Consider the following 15,799-nt stretch of genomic DNA (forward strand, 5'->3'; position numbering starts at 1 on the left):
TAGAGTACATTTCTTTCTGCGATGGTTGTAACTTGTAATCCCTGGGGTTTGAAGTGGCGCCTGTGCTGGGGGGGGGCTGGTTTCAATTTCAAATAAGAGAGAGAAAGAGAGAAGGGTGACAGGGTGCGGTGCATATTGTGGAAGATTGATTTGATTGTTCCAAGTGCAGCGAAGAGAAAAGAAGAATGATATTGAGGACTCCTCCCCCATCCAAGAGGCCACGCGCCGATGCCGACTCCGACTCCGACGCCAATCGTCAGCTCGTTATCTACGAGGATCCTCCTCCGCCGGCGCCTTTGCCTGAGTCCGCGGCGCAGGATCTCGATAACACCCACTTTCTCTGCACCTATCAGTGTCGCCAAATGGTGTGTTTCCCATTATCTCTTCCCAGTCCATTTTCATTTTCATTCTGCAACGTTCTTCTCAACCTCTTCATCTAAACATTATTCATATGAATTGTTTCAGGTTAAAGCCGAGTTCATAGAGGCCTTAAGCACAGCTGAAAACCAAGTTCGTGATTATCAATCTAAATTGGAGGCATTGGATATTAATTTCCGTAAAGTTGGTTCGTATCTGCTTTCTACCCGAACCATGTTTCCTTTTCTGATACCTTTTTTAGCTTCTAATTAATTAATTTGCTACAGAGTCTGAGAGGAAGAAATTTCTTGACCAGTTATCATACACCCAACAGGAACTTGCTGCTTCTAAAGGCCGCGAGCACGCACTCCAAGAACAGCTTCTGAAGGAGGTTACTGAATCTCAAGAACGATTGAGAAAACAAATACAGTTAAACAGTGATCTTGAGGTAGATTTTAATTCTCTGCATACTTCTCTTTTAGAAGACGAATAAATACTTTTGTACCAATATGCATTTTTTAGCAGGAAGCTGAGTTTGGTGGTCTGGTTGATGATAATGTCTATTGAACTGTTGAATTTGAACCTTGTTACTCGCCAATGTTACTAGTGTTTTTTCTTATCTAATCCTGTGGAGTCTAGGTTAAGCTCCAAAATGAGATGAACATTCGTGCGAAGGCCGAGTCACATGCTGCTTCAACAGAAGAAAAAGCAAAATCTTTAGAAGGAAAGCTCAGCCATCTTTCGGAGAGTACAGAGAGAGAGAAACAGCGACTTAACGATGAACTTACACAACTGAAAAGGGACTCGAAGTTTTCTGTTTCTAAAATAACTGCAAATGTAAGTGGCAATATTTGGTGTGCAAACTAAGCTGGATGTTTATAGCTACGAGTTCTTGCTTAAGTTGTGCAGTTCTTTCATTGTAGCTGGAAAAAGTGGAATGTAGAGCTAATAATGCGGAGAAAGAAGCAGAGCTTCTGAAAGAGCAATTGGAACATCTGAAGGACCGACTCAATGAGGTTTAGATATCTAATTAGTTGCTCATTTGGCTTTATATGTTCCTTTGAGAATCTTCTGTGAACATTGCATAGCATGCAATGTTAAAATTTTATTCTGGATGATTTGAATTCTTCTGGTCAGCTTTCTGTTGGATTTATATCTTTACTTCATTTCATTATGATATACCTTTTTTTCCTTTTTTTTATGAACTTATTTTGGTTTTACATCTTGATTTGTGTTGGTAGTGTTTGCATGAGAAGATTGAAGTTGAGAAAAAACTAGCAACTTTGGCCTCCCGCGAAATTTCTTCCACGGAGAGTAGTGTTTTAGTTAAAGAGTTGCAACAAGAGCTTCAGAATTATGTAAGATTGCTTCCATTTGTTTTTCTTGAACTTCAATTCATTTTTTGTGGTGATTGTAGAAGTTTCATGTGTCAATGACTTGATGTGTGGACTGGTACCAGTAATTAATCAAGTGGTATTCTCGTAAATTTAAAGGTGCCACTATTTGTTGAATTATTTGGATATAAAAAGGAAAGGTTTTTCCTATAGAATGTGTTTGTATCAAGCAGTTATGGCTTCTGTTCATGTTTAATAAAGGACAAATCGATCCCTGACTTTTTGGTCCGCAGACATTTAAGTCCTTGGGGATATAAAAATACATTTAAGTCCTTGGCCTCTTCAAAATTTGGACACATCGATCCCTGGATCTAATTTGTCCCATTTTAAAAATTCTCTCACGTGTGCATCAGTGTCAACCAGGTCAGTACAACAGGAGTCACTTTTGATTTTTCCGTTGGGTCTGACAAACCCAAGTGAACATAAGGGATCGATCTAGGTTTTGAAAAGGTCAGAGACTTAAATGTATTTTCAAATCCTCGAGGACTTAAATGTCCGCAGATCAAAAGGTCAAGAACCTATTTGTCTTTTTCTCATGCATAAATGAATTAAAAGAATAGTTACTGGTTTAGGTGTAACTCAAATGATTTTCTGAACAGACACAGAAGTCCATATTCAGTGCAATGTTTGTTAAGTTGTATGCTTCGTAAGGAGGCAGTATTTTTTTTATTTTTGATTCCTTTAACTATAGTTTTTTTTTCCTTAATGTTATTTAGGATATCTCCACATAGTGAGATAAGGTTTTATTGTTGTTGTTTGTTGTTTGTCTGTTATTTAGGATAGCATCTTATCCTATGCCTTGCAGGCTTCTTTTTATGTGTGTTTTGTTTAATTCATGAACACTTTTGTTTAAAAATGGAGAATACTAGATTATTGCCTTTGTTGGCTTTCATTCTGTCATAATCTGAAAAATATATCCTGATTACTTTGATATTTTAGGAAACTGAAGTAAGGGAAGCGAGAAAGCTAAGATTGAGTTATGAGAACGTTGAACTTTTGAAGGAAAAATTGTTGGAGGAGAAGAGCCGCCGGGAAAGAGTAGAATCTGAGCTGTCCAAATTACAGGATGTCCAGCTAAATATTGAAAAGTTAGAGGATCAGATATCCTCTTGGAGATTAATGATTAAAGATATTCCTGGTGTCTCATGCTTTGAGGACATACCTATAAAGTTTTCAGCTTTACAGAAGTACGTGAGTAGCTAAAAATGTGTTTCCTCAGCTCTATTCATAGATTTGAGGCAGTAGAAACATTGTCCAGAATAATTGTTCTGGAGTATTGTTTAATTTTATATTTTATTTTTGGTTAAAGCTGAACTTGACCCTTAGTAATATTTCTTTCTTTGTGGGCAACTTGAGGTTGTGGAGATTATGAGATCTACTGGGCTCATTCCAAGCAATTTTATCTCTAATGTCCCATAAGGCACTTCTTTTATTGGTGCACAAATTGCACTACTTTAGGAAATCATTTTGATGGAGAGATTAACCAATGCTGGTGCATCAAGAGTTTTCTATCTATCCATTTTAACTGTGTCACTTCAAAAATGATGATGAATTGGATTTGTATAAGACCTGCAATCCCTTCATAATGAGATTTCTTTTTGCTTTTTTGGCACCACACTTTTTTTTTTCTTTTTTTGGTTTTTTTTTTTTTTGGGGGGGGGGGTATTAGTGTAGATGCCTGTGCATCCTCGTGTAGTGTACTGTCATTTGATCATGACATTGTTATTTTCTATCAATGCAGAGAGATCATTGATGGCAAACAGAAGGAGGGTGAACAAACTTCCCGTGTGAAGCAATTGCAAGTAGCTCTGGATGTTGCTGAAATTGGTAAACAAAGTGCTGAGTCTGAGGCTGCATTGGCCAAAGAGAAGGCAGAAGCATTAAAATCGGAGATTAAACAGATTGAGTTAATGGTTAGTGTTTAATGAGACAGCTTCAATAATAGATGCTTTACTTGTTCATTAGTGTTCCGGTATCGTCTTTGGATTTCTTTTTATATGTTTATTCTAGATAATGAGTTTAATGTAGAACATACAATATGGACAATTGAAACAGCAGTGGTAAAAACAGCTTAGAATGTTTTAACAGATAAATATTTGGCTACCAGGTTGTGGCTTTCAACAATATCTAGAAGTGATTTAGATGCTTGGAATAGGAGATAGTTTGAATGCTGGGTATACTATCTAGAATGGACTTTTCATCACTAATTCCAAGGAAATACTCCATAGCTGCTTTATAACCTCTATTTTTTTTCTCTGTTCTATTGATATTTTTCAGCTCAGTATGAATAACATCTATGCCTGTTATAAACTATATTCACAGATCTTACTTTTCATTACAAGTTTAATTCTCCCATCAATCTATAAATCACTCAAGCAACATATTCATATTTGTCCAACACTGATATTTGAAACTTCTGCAGCCTTGATCTTTTACCTTCCTACTTCATGTGCAGTGCGTAGGTTCATTACTTGCAAAGTTATCGTGTATTATAAGTGAAATTAATGCGAACACAACTTTCAGAGACTTGATCACAACATGCCTATGGAATGAAGCATTTAAGTGTCAATTTATAACTTTATGGCTTTTTATCTTGAATGGATAAAGTTGTGATAAGTATCAAAATATTCTATTCAGTTTCCGTATTTTTCATGCTGATTGTACAGGGAAGAAAAGACTTTGTATATTTATTTTGTATCTTGTGTATTTTTGTCTTAAGACAACCATACTGTTGCAAAGTACTGTTTGGTGCAATCACCCCTTCTGCTCTAGCTCTACTGAAGTTTGTGAACTTGCACTATTAGCCCCAAAGCTTGATTGTTGTTTCCATGTTGTTTACTGTACACGACTATGCTTGACAGTCAGTGTTAAAATATCACTTCCATTTAATTGAAAGTTTTGATATTTCTTTTGAATCTTTCATGTTTCTCAATATTTCATGTAATTTCCTACCATAACTTTCTGCCGTATTATACTTTGGATCTGTTTTGAAACAGCCATTATTTGGGCAACAACTAGCTAAACTTCTAGGCAAGTCTATTCATGATAATAGTGGATAATCACTGCATGACAGTTATATTACTATGTCGGCCAATAATTTTAGTTCTGTTATATCAATTACATGTATCTTGCCATTTCAGCTTGCTGTTGTTACTGAGGAAAGAAACAAATTAAGAAATATGTCCAATTTGAAGAATGATGAAGCAGCAGATGGATCTAAGAGTATTAGCACTCTGCAGGCCCTTCAGGTTGCACTTTTCCCTTTCCTGTTATCATTTCAGTCATTGTGTGATCTCTTTTTTGTTTACCTTTTTTGTTTAACTTTTTTGTTTGGTTGATACAAACAGGACCTTGAATCATCTCTTGCAAAGAAAGATGACTGTATTAAAGAATTAGAAAGTGCCTTACATGAGCAGAGAGCAGTTAATAATCGTCAACATGAGGAAATCAAGTTACTTAATGAAAAGTTGCATAATGAGTTAAAAAGAATTAAGTCATTGGAGAGGGAGAGTGACCGCCTCCGTTCAGAGATTTCTTTATTAGAGGCAAAGGTTGGTGCTGATTTAGCCGTTTATTTATGTTTAGTTTTTCAATTTTCAAGTGCAAAGAATTTAATATTGAAGTTCCTCCTATTTGTTTAATAGCCATCTTTACTATGAACATTGGTATGGTTCTACTTGTCATGTATAGACTCTGATAAAAAAGATGTAATTACTTCTTTTGTTAAGTAAACTAGGGCTTCATTGGAGTTTTCAAATTTCAATTAAAATATATTTTGAGCAACCAACATTTTTCACAAGATACAGTATTCACTAATCTCTCTCTCTCTTTTTTTTTTTTATTTAACTTCAAAACTGTTTCACCCACACTTAGCATTTTTGTTCTTGTTTGATGGATATCTGACCTTCTAATCTTTGCTTTTCCTTCTATAGTTGGGTCATGGTGATTTTTCTGCTGCTAATACAAAAGTTCTGCGGATGGTGAATACCCTTACTGTTGATAATGAGGCCAAACAAACCATAGAAGCACTGCAAACCGAGCTGCAAAAAACTAAAGAGAAATTGAAAGCTGTTGAGGAATTGAAGGGTCAATCAGGTACACAATGACAGATCTGTGTTTAGAAGAGTAGGTAATTAGAGTTGAGGATTTGACAAAGAACAGTTTGAAACTGATTTGATAGTCCTGCTTTTGCAAGTGATTATGCATTTTATACTGACTGAATTGAGCCTAAAAACTGATTTATTTTTGTCCCTCTGGTCAGTATCTGCGGATTTAGATTAGATTGTTTGCTTTATATCAAATCTTTGAAAACAGAATGTCTAGAGGTCTCATCTGAAAGTTATTTAAATGGAACAGAAAACAGAGTGAGATGGAGGAGTTAAGCCCCACTTTGGTCCCTGAGATTGGCAAGTTGCACTGATTTAGTCCCTGACTTTCTAATTGTTACAATTTGGTCTCCCAGATTAAAAAAAGTGCACCAATGTAGTCTCTCGTATATTTTCCGTCGTCAGAGCTCAACGCCGTTATGATAATAGCTTAACATCTCTACTTTAGGCTGACATTAATTGTAACAAGAATCTTCCCTTTTCACACCCCCGATGGGGAAAAAAAAGAAATTAAGAAAAAAAAAAAAGCAGCAGCATGTTCGAAAGTTGTCCAAGGCTTCCATCCTGATCACTGTTAACTGTTCAGGTGACACTGGAAAGCTGGTAGATAGCTACATATCAGATAAGATAGTGCAATTAAAGGAGCAAATTGCCACACTTGAGAAGCGAGAAGAAAGGTGTGTTGTTTGATGTTTATAGCTGGCTACCTTTTTCGTCATTATATGTTTTTTTTATCAATATGATTCTGGAATAACAGAATGCTTACAACATGAACAGATACAAGACTGTGTTTGCAGACAGAATTTCAGTCTTCCGGAGGGCATGCTGCGAGCTTTTTGGTTACAAGGTTGGTATATAGGGAATTTGGTTTTACTTAAATCCATCATGAAAAAATAGCATAAAATAAAACTATTGCACTAAAAGGTGTTTTTTAAACACAATGTGAATTAACTGAATATAATGCATATTCATTTTTTTAATCATTATATCTGCAAGTAACATTTTAGCATGCTTCTTTGTGAGGTGGTTTCTATAACAGATTGCTTGTAGTGAAGTTGGTATGCTGGAAAACTATCTCACATAAAAAGTGATGTCATACATCGATAGAAAAATTATGAAATGGCAATTTCACTAAAATATTTATGTGGCAATATTAGAAGTCATCTCATATGTCACGAGTTTATTGTGTCATTACTTGATATTCTTTTTTATACATTATAAATAAATTGATAGATAGATAGATAGATAGATGAATAAATAAATAGATTTTTATATAATAAAATTTATTATTCAAATAGGATATATAATATTAGAATTTAGACTATTGATATGATTTAATATTTTTCATATTATTTTTTTTAGAATTAGATAATTTAGTGTGTGAAATGAAATTAATGCTAGATTGATTATATAGATGTTATTTCCTGTGGTAGTATAAATATAGTTCTAAAATAGATTTTTTTTATGTTGTTAAAATGAAAAATGGATGACATGACAATTTTATATGAAACTTAAAACCTTATGTGTCATTTATTCACTATTTTGGACTCTCTTTTAATATATTATAAAAGTGATGTGATAAAAAAACTATAAAATGACAATTTCACTAAAATATTTATATGGCAACATTAGAAGTTATCTAATATTGTCAAGAGTTTATTGTGTCATTACTTGTATTCTCTTTTATAGATTATAAATAAATTGATAGATAAATAGATGAATAAATAAATAGATTTTCATAAAATGAAATTTATTATTTACATAGGATATAGAATAGTAGAATTTTGACCATTGATATGAATTGATATTTTTCATGTTATTTATTTTTAGAATTAGATAATTTAGTGTGTGAAATTATGAGATTAATGCTAGATTGATTATGTAAATGCTATTCTTTATGGTAGTATAAATGTAGTTCTAAGATAGATACTTTTTTCTATGTTGTTGCAATAGATGACATGACAATTTCATATGAAACTTAAAACTTTAGGAAAACTTTATGTGTCATTCATTCACCATAACATTACTTTATGTTCTGTTTTAATATATTATAATAGATAGATGGTTTGCACTTTTCTGTTCAATAGAACACGCCATCCAATAGTTCTGCCCATATTGTGTTGTTCTCTCTCAAAGGAATTGTCTCTTGAGCTTTTGCTCATTATTTTAGAACTGGATGAAGCTGACAACTTATTCTAGAACGCTTCTGAATTTGTTGGTATTCAAATTGGCAGATTGTAATGGATGAACACCAGCGACCAAATGGAATCCCAGTGACACGATTTACCTTGCAATCAATTTATGCACAAAGTGATGATGAGAAACTTGAATTTGACTATGAATCAGGGAATACTAATATTTTGGTAAGATTCTTAATTCTATACTGGATTTAATGAAGATTAAGAGGCTACATTCTGTGTTCAGTTATACACAATCAGTTTGGATAGGCTTTTGTTAATCCAACAACAAAATTTATGAAAGTATGTTCTGAGGTTGATTTCACAATGATGGCTTGTAAACATTCTGATATGCTGCTTTCATTTCATCTCAATAACAATAGGTAAACCAATACACAGCTCAGCCTGAGATATCTCGTCAGGTAAGGAAATTAAAATTTTGTTGAAATATTTTTCAATAATAAATACATCTGTTAAATATTTATTTTTTTCCACTACATATCGTTAGAAAGGAATATTTAGTTGAATAACTTTGTTATTAATAATTATCTAATACATCGATTCTAATTTCTAATCATTAAGCAAGTAGTTTGTAACGAGAAAAACTGTGTTTGCAGAAAAACATTCATTTGTTTTATATAAATAATTGAGAATATTTTTCACAAGAAAAATAGACATTCTAGGACTTGCTTTTCTATAAAAAAACAGCCTAAGTATACCTTTTTTGAGTTTATTGTACGTAATTTGTCATATGTTCTTGTTTCTTCTACTGAAAGGTGCGTTTGTTGACTTAAACACTCCCAGGTTGAGATATTCATTCGGAAGATGAATTCAATTCCTGCTTTCACTGCCAACCTAACGGTGGAGTCCTTCAATAGAAGAACCTTATCTTAAATTCAACCAACTTGTCTACAGTCTACATTATACAGTCTCGTCACAACACTCATTCATGTCAATATGTTGTACATGGTGCCTCCCCAACTTCTGAATGTTGGTCAACTCAAGTTTTGAATTCTGAAATTGTTGCCACATGGATAGCTTGGATTTGAGAAAAAGGCCAATTCTCTCGTGCCTTTTAAAATTATGCCAAAATTGCTGAATTTGATCTTGATATATGATTTTAGGAAAAACTGTCAATGTGTGCTCTACCAGTGTATGTGTGTGTTAGGAAATTAAATTTTCACCCGACACTGTAGACAACACCTTGAAAAAATATACATCATATATTGCTGAGTTACCTGTCTAGGGTTTATCTTGTTGAATCACTTTACTAGTGTGCCCTAGATGTTGGCATGAATTTGGGGTCGAAAGTAATGTAACATTGCGATGTTCTGATCTGACTGAGCGTAACTGGTGAGACTTGTAGGGGGTCTAGTAGCCATGGTACTGCAATGCACTGTTTTGGTAGTAGATTGCAAAGCTATAGAAACGGGCAAGAGGATTCAGGGTAGCTACTAGCTAGTGTTGCACCAAGTGCAAGTGGGTTCAGTCAAATTACAGTTAATTATTCATGTTGCTTTGTCTTAGTTTCAAGCCAAATTGTTTGCCATTACAGTTTTCTCTGAACCATTCATCACCATGTTAAATTGTATGTCTATGTCTATGTATTTGCATGTGCGTATTAGTTGATGTTACTTTAGCTTCTTTACACCGAGCATCTAAAGGCAAAAGGGAATACTATTTTTTAGGATAAAGTATGCTTTTTGTTCTTAAATTTTTTTTACACTTTCATTTATTCAAAGTTTTTTTATTTAATTATTTTTTTCTTTATTCATTTTACTTTATTTGACATAAATTTGCTAGCAGTATTTCAACGCAATTTGTTTCAACACTGCTACTAATAATTCTTAGGTCGAGTTCATTCCTTTTTAAAGGAGTGTATCTGCTCTCCAAATTAAGATCTTGATATAATATCGATTTCATATCTTGTCAAGAATACCAAAAATTGAGTGAAACAAAAATAAAAAAGATACTTCATCCATTTTTTTTAATAAAAATGACATTATTAAAATAAGAACGACAACACTATCTTTCTAAATTGTATTGTGATATTAATTATGTGGGTTATACTTTTTTTAATGACCAATTTTATGGTGTCTATAAATTGGTGTCTAAATTTTGCCTAACTTTAACTTATCTTTTGTAGTAAATTTTAATTTTTTAAAAATTATTTATTATTATATCTTTTAAATTAAATATTATTTTTTAACTTTTTTAGTAAATAAGCACCACCTTTTAAACACTCTAGCATTTACCTTTTTTAATAGGAGCACAATTATCTTCCAATAAATTGGATGTTCATACATAGCCATGGAGCTTGCGGAGAGTCTCAGTCTTAGGTTGTACTTATTAGTGCTTTTGTATAGCTCCATTCACCGCCACAAAGATTCATATAGTTTCTGACAATCAATTCTAAATTTAATTGCACGGCACTAAAGTAATAGGAAGACTTTATTTTATTAGTATTTAATTGTGTTTTTGGAAGTCTATTTTCCAACTTTTAACGCAACAACGATCCTATTAAAAAAATTGAAAATGTTTGGTAAAAAAAAATTTAGCCCAAATTAATTAAAACCTACAGTAATTAATAAATATTAAATAAGGTAAATTTTGATTTTTTTTTTTGTCTCTTTAGCATTATCGTTATATAAAAGTAGAAAAAGGCCAGACAGCCTATTAAAGACTTACAGTCTGGCCTGTCAGGCCTGTCTGCACCTGTTAAAACATAATTAAATATATAAATAATTTTTTATTATTAACAAAATTATAAGATATTTTAAATTTATTATGTTTTATTATAAATATTTTTATATATTTTAAATACTTTAAAAGATTAAAAATTGTTATAAATATTAAATATCACATATTATATATAAATATTTTTATTAAAAATAAATTTTTAATTAATATTTTATTTTTATAAAAAAAATTATCAAATTTTTTAATAAATTTTAAATCAGGCTAAACTGAATAACTGACTAGACTTAGTATTTTATAAAAAATCTATAACAGACTGAGTCAGATTCAAACCAATTAATTACAGAATAGGTTAGGCCTATTAAGACTTAAACCTGACTTAACCTAACCTATTTCTACTCCTACCCGCATGTTAATTTGGTGAATTAATTGTACAGACTACAGAAAAAAATTCTCTCTTATAGTCTTATAAGTTATAACATTCATATTTAGTTCAACACTTGAGGCATCTTAGAAAGCCAACATATATATATAAGCAAAAGTTTGCCTATGATATAACTTATATTTAAATTAAGCTTTTGAATGAAATTTCAAAAGCTAAATTATGGCTGCTTCATGATTATTAATTATTAATTATTAGAAGAATAAGTAAGCTCTATTTACTTTACTTCATTCGATAATCATCATAAGGTTTTGAAATGTTTTAGTTATATTTTATTCTGGTTGTCTAGCGTCTCATACATATAATAGAAATATAATATATAATATATAATTGTTTGTTGTGTTTTAGTGTTTAATTATTCTTCATGTTTCTATAAATAATCAAATTATGAAGAAGGAATTGTGAAGCTCCCTGTATGAGAATTAGAAAGAGCTTTCATCATCATCACCAGGAGATTAAACTATAACTAATCATAATAAAAAGAAAAATTGTTGACTTATGAAAGCTGCACTGACATAGCTACTACCTACTAGTATCATGTAATTTTCTCAAAGCCCACATTCAAGTTTGACATAATCTGGATTATTATAAGAAGCATGCTTATTAAGGTACGCTTACTTAACAGTTAACACTTATGTTGTGCAGGTAGAAATAGAAGAAAGTCAAAGCGTACAAATTTGAATAGGACGGAGAACAAAACAAATGTCAATGCTTGCATGGACTCCATTAATGAATTGAATGTAAGAAAGGAAGAATGAAAAGGGATCTTCCATGACAAATTATTCAATGTATGTAAATACGTAGGAGATCCTTCACTTAGGGGAATTAATTATAAAGCTCAACAGCAATATGATAAGGATAGTCAATATGTCACTTATTGCAATTTCACCCAAAAAGTAAGGTAGTGATGTGAGTGGATATGTATATGTTATTATTAAGCCTACTTTTTTTTAGGCAAATTAAAGGAGAAGGAAGGAGCCAAGGGGCTTTAGGGTTATGGGATGGATGCATGGACATGAACATGAATTGCATTTTCTATGTGGGGTGGCCCAACCACCAACTCATACATATATACTATTGGAAAAATTTCAAGTATACTGAGAACACCGGTGTTCTAATTATTTTAATCGTTGATTTCAATTAATATATATTATATATATTTTTTATAATTCAGATCAACGGTTAAAATAATTGAAACACCAATGTTCTCGATACACTTAAAACTCTTCCCATACTATATATGTATGGCCCCTTTTGACTTTACCCCCATCAATTGTATTTGCTGGCTAGCTTTGACAATATCAAATTTAAAAGGTTTGCCTATCCTATTGTTTTAGATGATTTTCCATGTATACATACTTTTTTCTTTTACATCAGTGTGCATAACTTTTTGGATATTTGACCATCGAGAGCCAACAATTAATTTTTTAAAAATAGTATACACAATAAATAAATAAATAAATAAATAAATAAATAAATAAATAAATAAATAAATATTGATATTATTTAATTTATTTTTTAATATATATTTTATATGAGTAATTAATTTTTAGTATGAATTATTAATTTTAATTCTCATTTTAGTTCACCTTTGATGAGTAGACAATTAGGTATAAAATCTATTACATATATTCATAATATATAGAGTAAAGTGATAAATAAATTTTTGAGAATTTATATTTTAGACAGATTAGTTTTTTAAAAAAGAATATTAATAAAGTCTTCTAAGATAACAAATATGGATAAATAAATTTAAATTAAGACCTTCTACTTTAATTATAGAGACTAATTTAAAAATAGGATATCCATATTTACTATTTTAGAGAACTCTGTTGATATTTTTTTTAGGGACTAATTCATTTAAAGTGTAAATCCTCAAAAATTTAGAATTTAATCCTTTTAATATTTTAATTTTTTCTCACTTGAAAGAATAAAATATAATCTCTCACCATTAATTTTATAAATACAAAAAAATATAAAAAATATTAAAAATAAAAAATTACAATTTACTCCCTCAATTTAAAAAAATAAGAAGATTCATTCTCCAAAAATTTATTTATCATTTTTACTCTAATATATACCCACGTACCTGATAAATGAAACCCTAAAAAAGTGTATATATATACATAATATTGCACCAATGCAAGGAAGTAGCAGTAAAAGTAACACATCAAATCAAATCAAACAAATTTCAAAGAATCTTGAGTTCTGTAGCCAGTTTATGAGTATGCTGTTGCTTTAAATTTCAAAGATAACGCATCATATCAAATGTAAAATGGAATACATACAAGAATAGAAGAGTGAAAGCAGCAGAGCCACAGCTGATGAGTGATGACAAATACCAAATAATAATGTCCTTAAAAGTAACAGTCATGAATCATGACTGATCCTTTCTAATTTCTTTCTTCCCTTCTCTCTATTATACACGCCTCTTTCAGTGGATTAGAATTGGATTTGGTGGCAGCAAAGTAAACGTTGGAAATAATAATAATATTTTTTAGGACATATGATAAATTTACGGTTAGTAAAAAATTTTAAATGTTTTTATTTAATGAATATAAAATAAAGATATTAAAAATTTAAATTTTTTATATTTTAAATAAAAGAATTTAATTTACAAATTTAATGTATATCCTTAAGAGTTAAGACACAAAATAAATAAATCCAAATAATAATAATAATAATAATAATAATAATAATAAGGAATAAGTATTGTTTTGGTCTCTAACGTTTAGGGTCAAAATAAAAATCGTCCCTAACCTAATTTTCGATTCAAAATCGTTCTCAATGTTTTATTTAGTATTAAAATCGTCCTTTCTAATTTTTTTAGACATAAAAGCCCTTTCATTTGTTACCGGTAATTTATGACAATAAAAAAGCATTATAAATAACTAATTAATAAAAAAAGGTAAAGGCATGTGAAATTCACTGTTGTAGACTCCACCATTGTAAATCTCTTGGAGAGAGAATTTCATGACTTCCCAAAGTTCAACCTCTTCTTGAAACCGATCTTTCTCTCATAGCAGACTACTACTTTGCTCCCATGTGAGAGGTCGGTGTTGCGAACTTCAGGGGCAAAGGAGAACCCTGGTCACAGGTTCTAGGGCTGTGTCTATTTTGAGATTTGTTGTTTTCTTTAAAATTGAGTCGTTTGTGTGATGTAATGAAAAGTGAACACGGTGAGTATGTGTAAATTCAATAAGGATGCAACTTCTTTCGTTAGGCAGATCCAGAGACAGAAGTAGAACACTCAGAAATTGTAAGAATAAAGAGAAAAATTTTCTCGCTGAAATCAAGAATGAAAGTGGAAGAATGGAAGCTGAACGTCATTGTTGTGTTGGGGTTTATTGGGTGGGTTGGGTTTGTGTATTTGCTATTGCAAAATTTTTCTAAAGTAAGGCAACCATGTCTAATTTCATTGAATCTTGTCTGAACAATGTGTTGGAGTATGCTATTTTTGTTAAGAAGTTATTGTGGATAAATTGGGTTAGAATTTATTATTTAGGTGGGTACCCTAATTCAGTTCCATTGAATCTGTTTCAAGTATGTATGAATGACAATTATGTAACAATAGTTGGTTTTTGAAATGAGAGTAGAATTTCAGTTTAGCAATTAAATGGGTTTGATTATTGTGTTTTGCATAATTTTTTTGTTATAAGGCTACTGCTGATAAATGAACAATTCCATAACAAAATCATAAACAACAAACTAAGTAACATCAACATATTAAACATCAGAATAACATAGATAATAAATATATTTTTTCGCAATCAACTAAATTCCAAAAGGGTAAATGGTCCAAGCCAATAATTCAGAACAATATTAATTAGCTCATAAACAAAATATAACTAACATGCAAATAGTCCAGAATAAAACCAAGCTAACAGTACCAGCATGATATTACTAAAAAAATTAATTCTAACTTATCTCGAACAAAATATGTCCTAATTGTCTAAATTTTCTATGGTAATCCCTATTTTCTTGGAGGCAACTTTGTCATTAACCTCAATTTCTTAGGAGAAACATGAGGTACTCCAGAATTTCTGATAGAAAATTGTCCAACAGGTTGACTTGAAGTCTGTCTCTCTACATATTTATGTTGGACTAGTGGTTGTGTTGAAGATGTGAAAAGGGTTGGCTGAGATGCTGGAAGGGATGTGGTGTTTGGTTGTGTTGAGGATGAAGAAGGTGCTGAACTTATTGGGCTGGTGTGCTTTTTGGGATGTAGTACTTCTTTGGCTGAACCGTTAGTCTTAGTGGTTTCCTTGAACCTGCCTCTAGACCTTTTGGGTTGTGTTACAGAGTTAGACTGGGCTGAAGATGGTGACTGTGTTGCTGAAGCAGTTTTTCTCTTGACAACTATTTTAGCAGTGGGCTGTAAAGATGCAGTCTTCCTTCCTCCCTTGGCAGCTGGGGGATGTGAATTGGTGCTTGACTTCTTATTCTTTCCTTTGCTAAGCTTCTTTAATTGTTGGGCCTAATAGATATATGTAAATTAAGTAGATACCTATTAGGCTTAGGACAAACATCAGACAAGCTTTATGGAAAATAAAAAAATCATCATACCTCCTCTTCAATAGGTTTAGGGCATTTACTTTTATTGTGTCCAAATGAACCACATATTGA

General features: G+C 31.6%; 1 protein-coding gene across 1 annotated transcript; it reads left to right on the forward strand.

Moving 5' to 3' along the window:
- Positions 1–23: 23 nt before the first annotated feature.
- Positions 24–9,573, forward strand: LOC112722742 (mitotic spindle checkpoint protein MAD1). The gene is made up of 16 exons (XM_025773873.3): positions 24–365; positions 466–565; positions 645–805; positions 997–1,194; positions 1,281–1,373; positions 1,599–1,715; positions 2,691–2,938; positions 3,493–3,664; positions 4,892–4,999; positions 5,099–5,302; positions 5,684–5,846; positions 6,444–6,534; positions 6,635–6,704; positions 8,092–8,220; positions 8,418–8,456; positions 8,839–9,573. The coding sequence occupies exons 1-16, from the start codon at positions 186–188 to the stop codon at positions 8,926–8,928; spliced, it is 2,163 nt and encodes a 720-aa protein (XP_025629658.1). The 5' UTR covers positions 24–185; the 3' UTR covers positions 8,929–9,573.
- Positions 9,574–15,799: the final 6,226 nt, after the last annotated feature.

Source organism: Arachis hypogaea, chromosome 11, assembly GCF_003086295.3.
Source record: "Arachis hypogaea cultivar Tifrunner chromosome 11, arahy.Tifrunner.gnm2.J5K5, whole genome shotgun sequence".
Classification (NCBI taxonomy): Eukaryota; Viridiplantae; Streptophyta; class Magnoliopsida; order Fabales; family Fabaceae; genus Arachis; species Arachis hypogaea.

Excerpts from the sequence above, each read along its gene's own strand:
- LOC112722742 (XM_025773873.3), top strand. The coding sequence starts at position 186 with ATGATATTGAGGACTCCTCCCCCATCCAAGAGGCCACGCGCCGATGCC. Across the intron at positions 806-996 it reads AGTTAAACAGTGATCTTGAG|GTTAAGCTCCAAAATGAGAT; the intron begins GTAGATTTTAAT and ends TGTGGAGTCTAG. Across the intron at positions 8,457-8,838 it reads AGCCTGAGATATCTCGTCAG|GTTGAGATATTCATTCGGAA; the intron begins GTAAGGAAATTA and ends AAACACTCCCAG.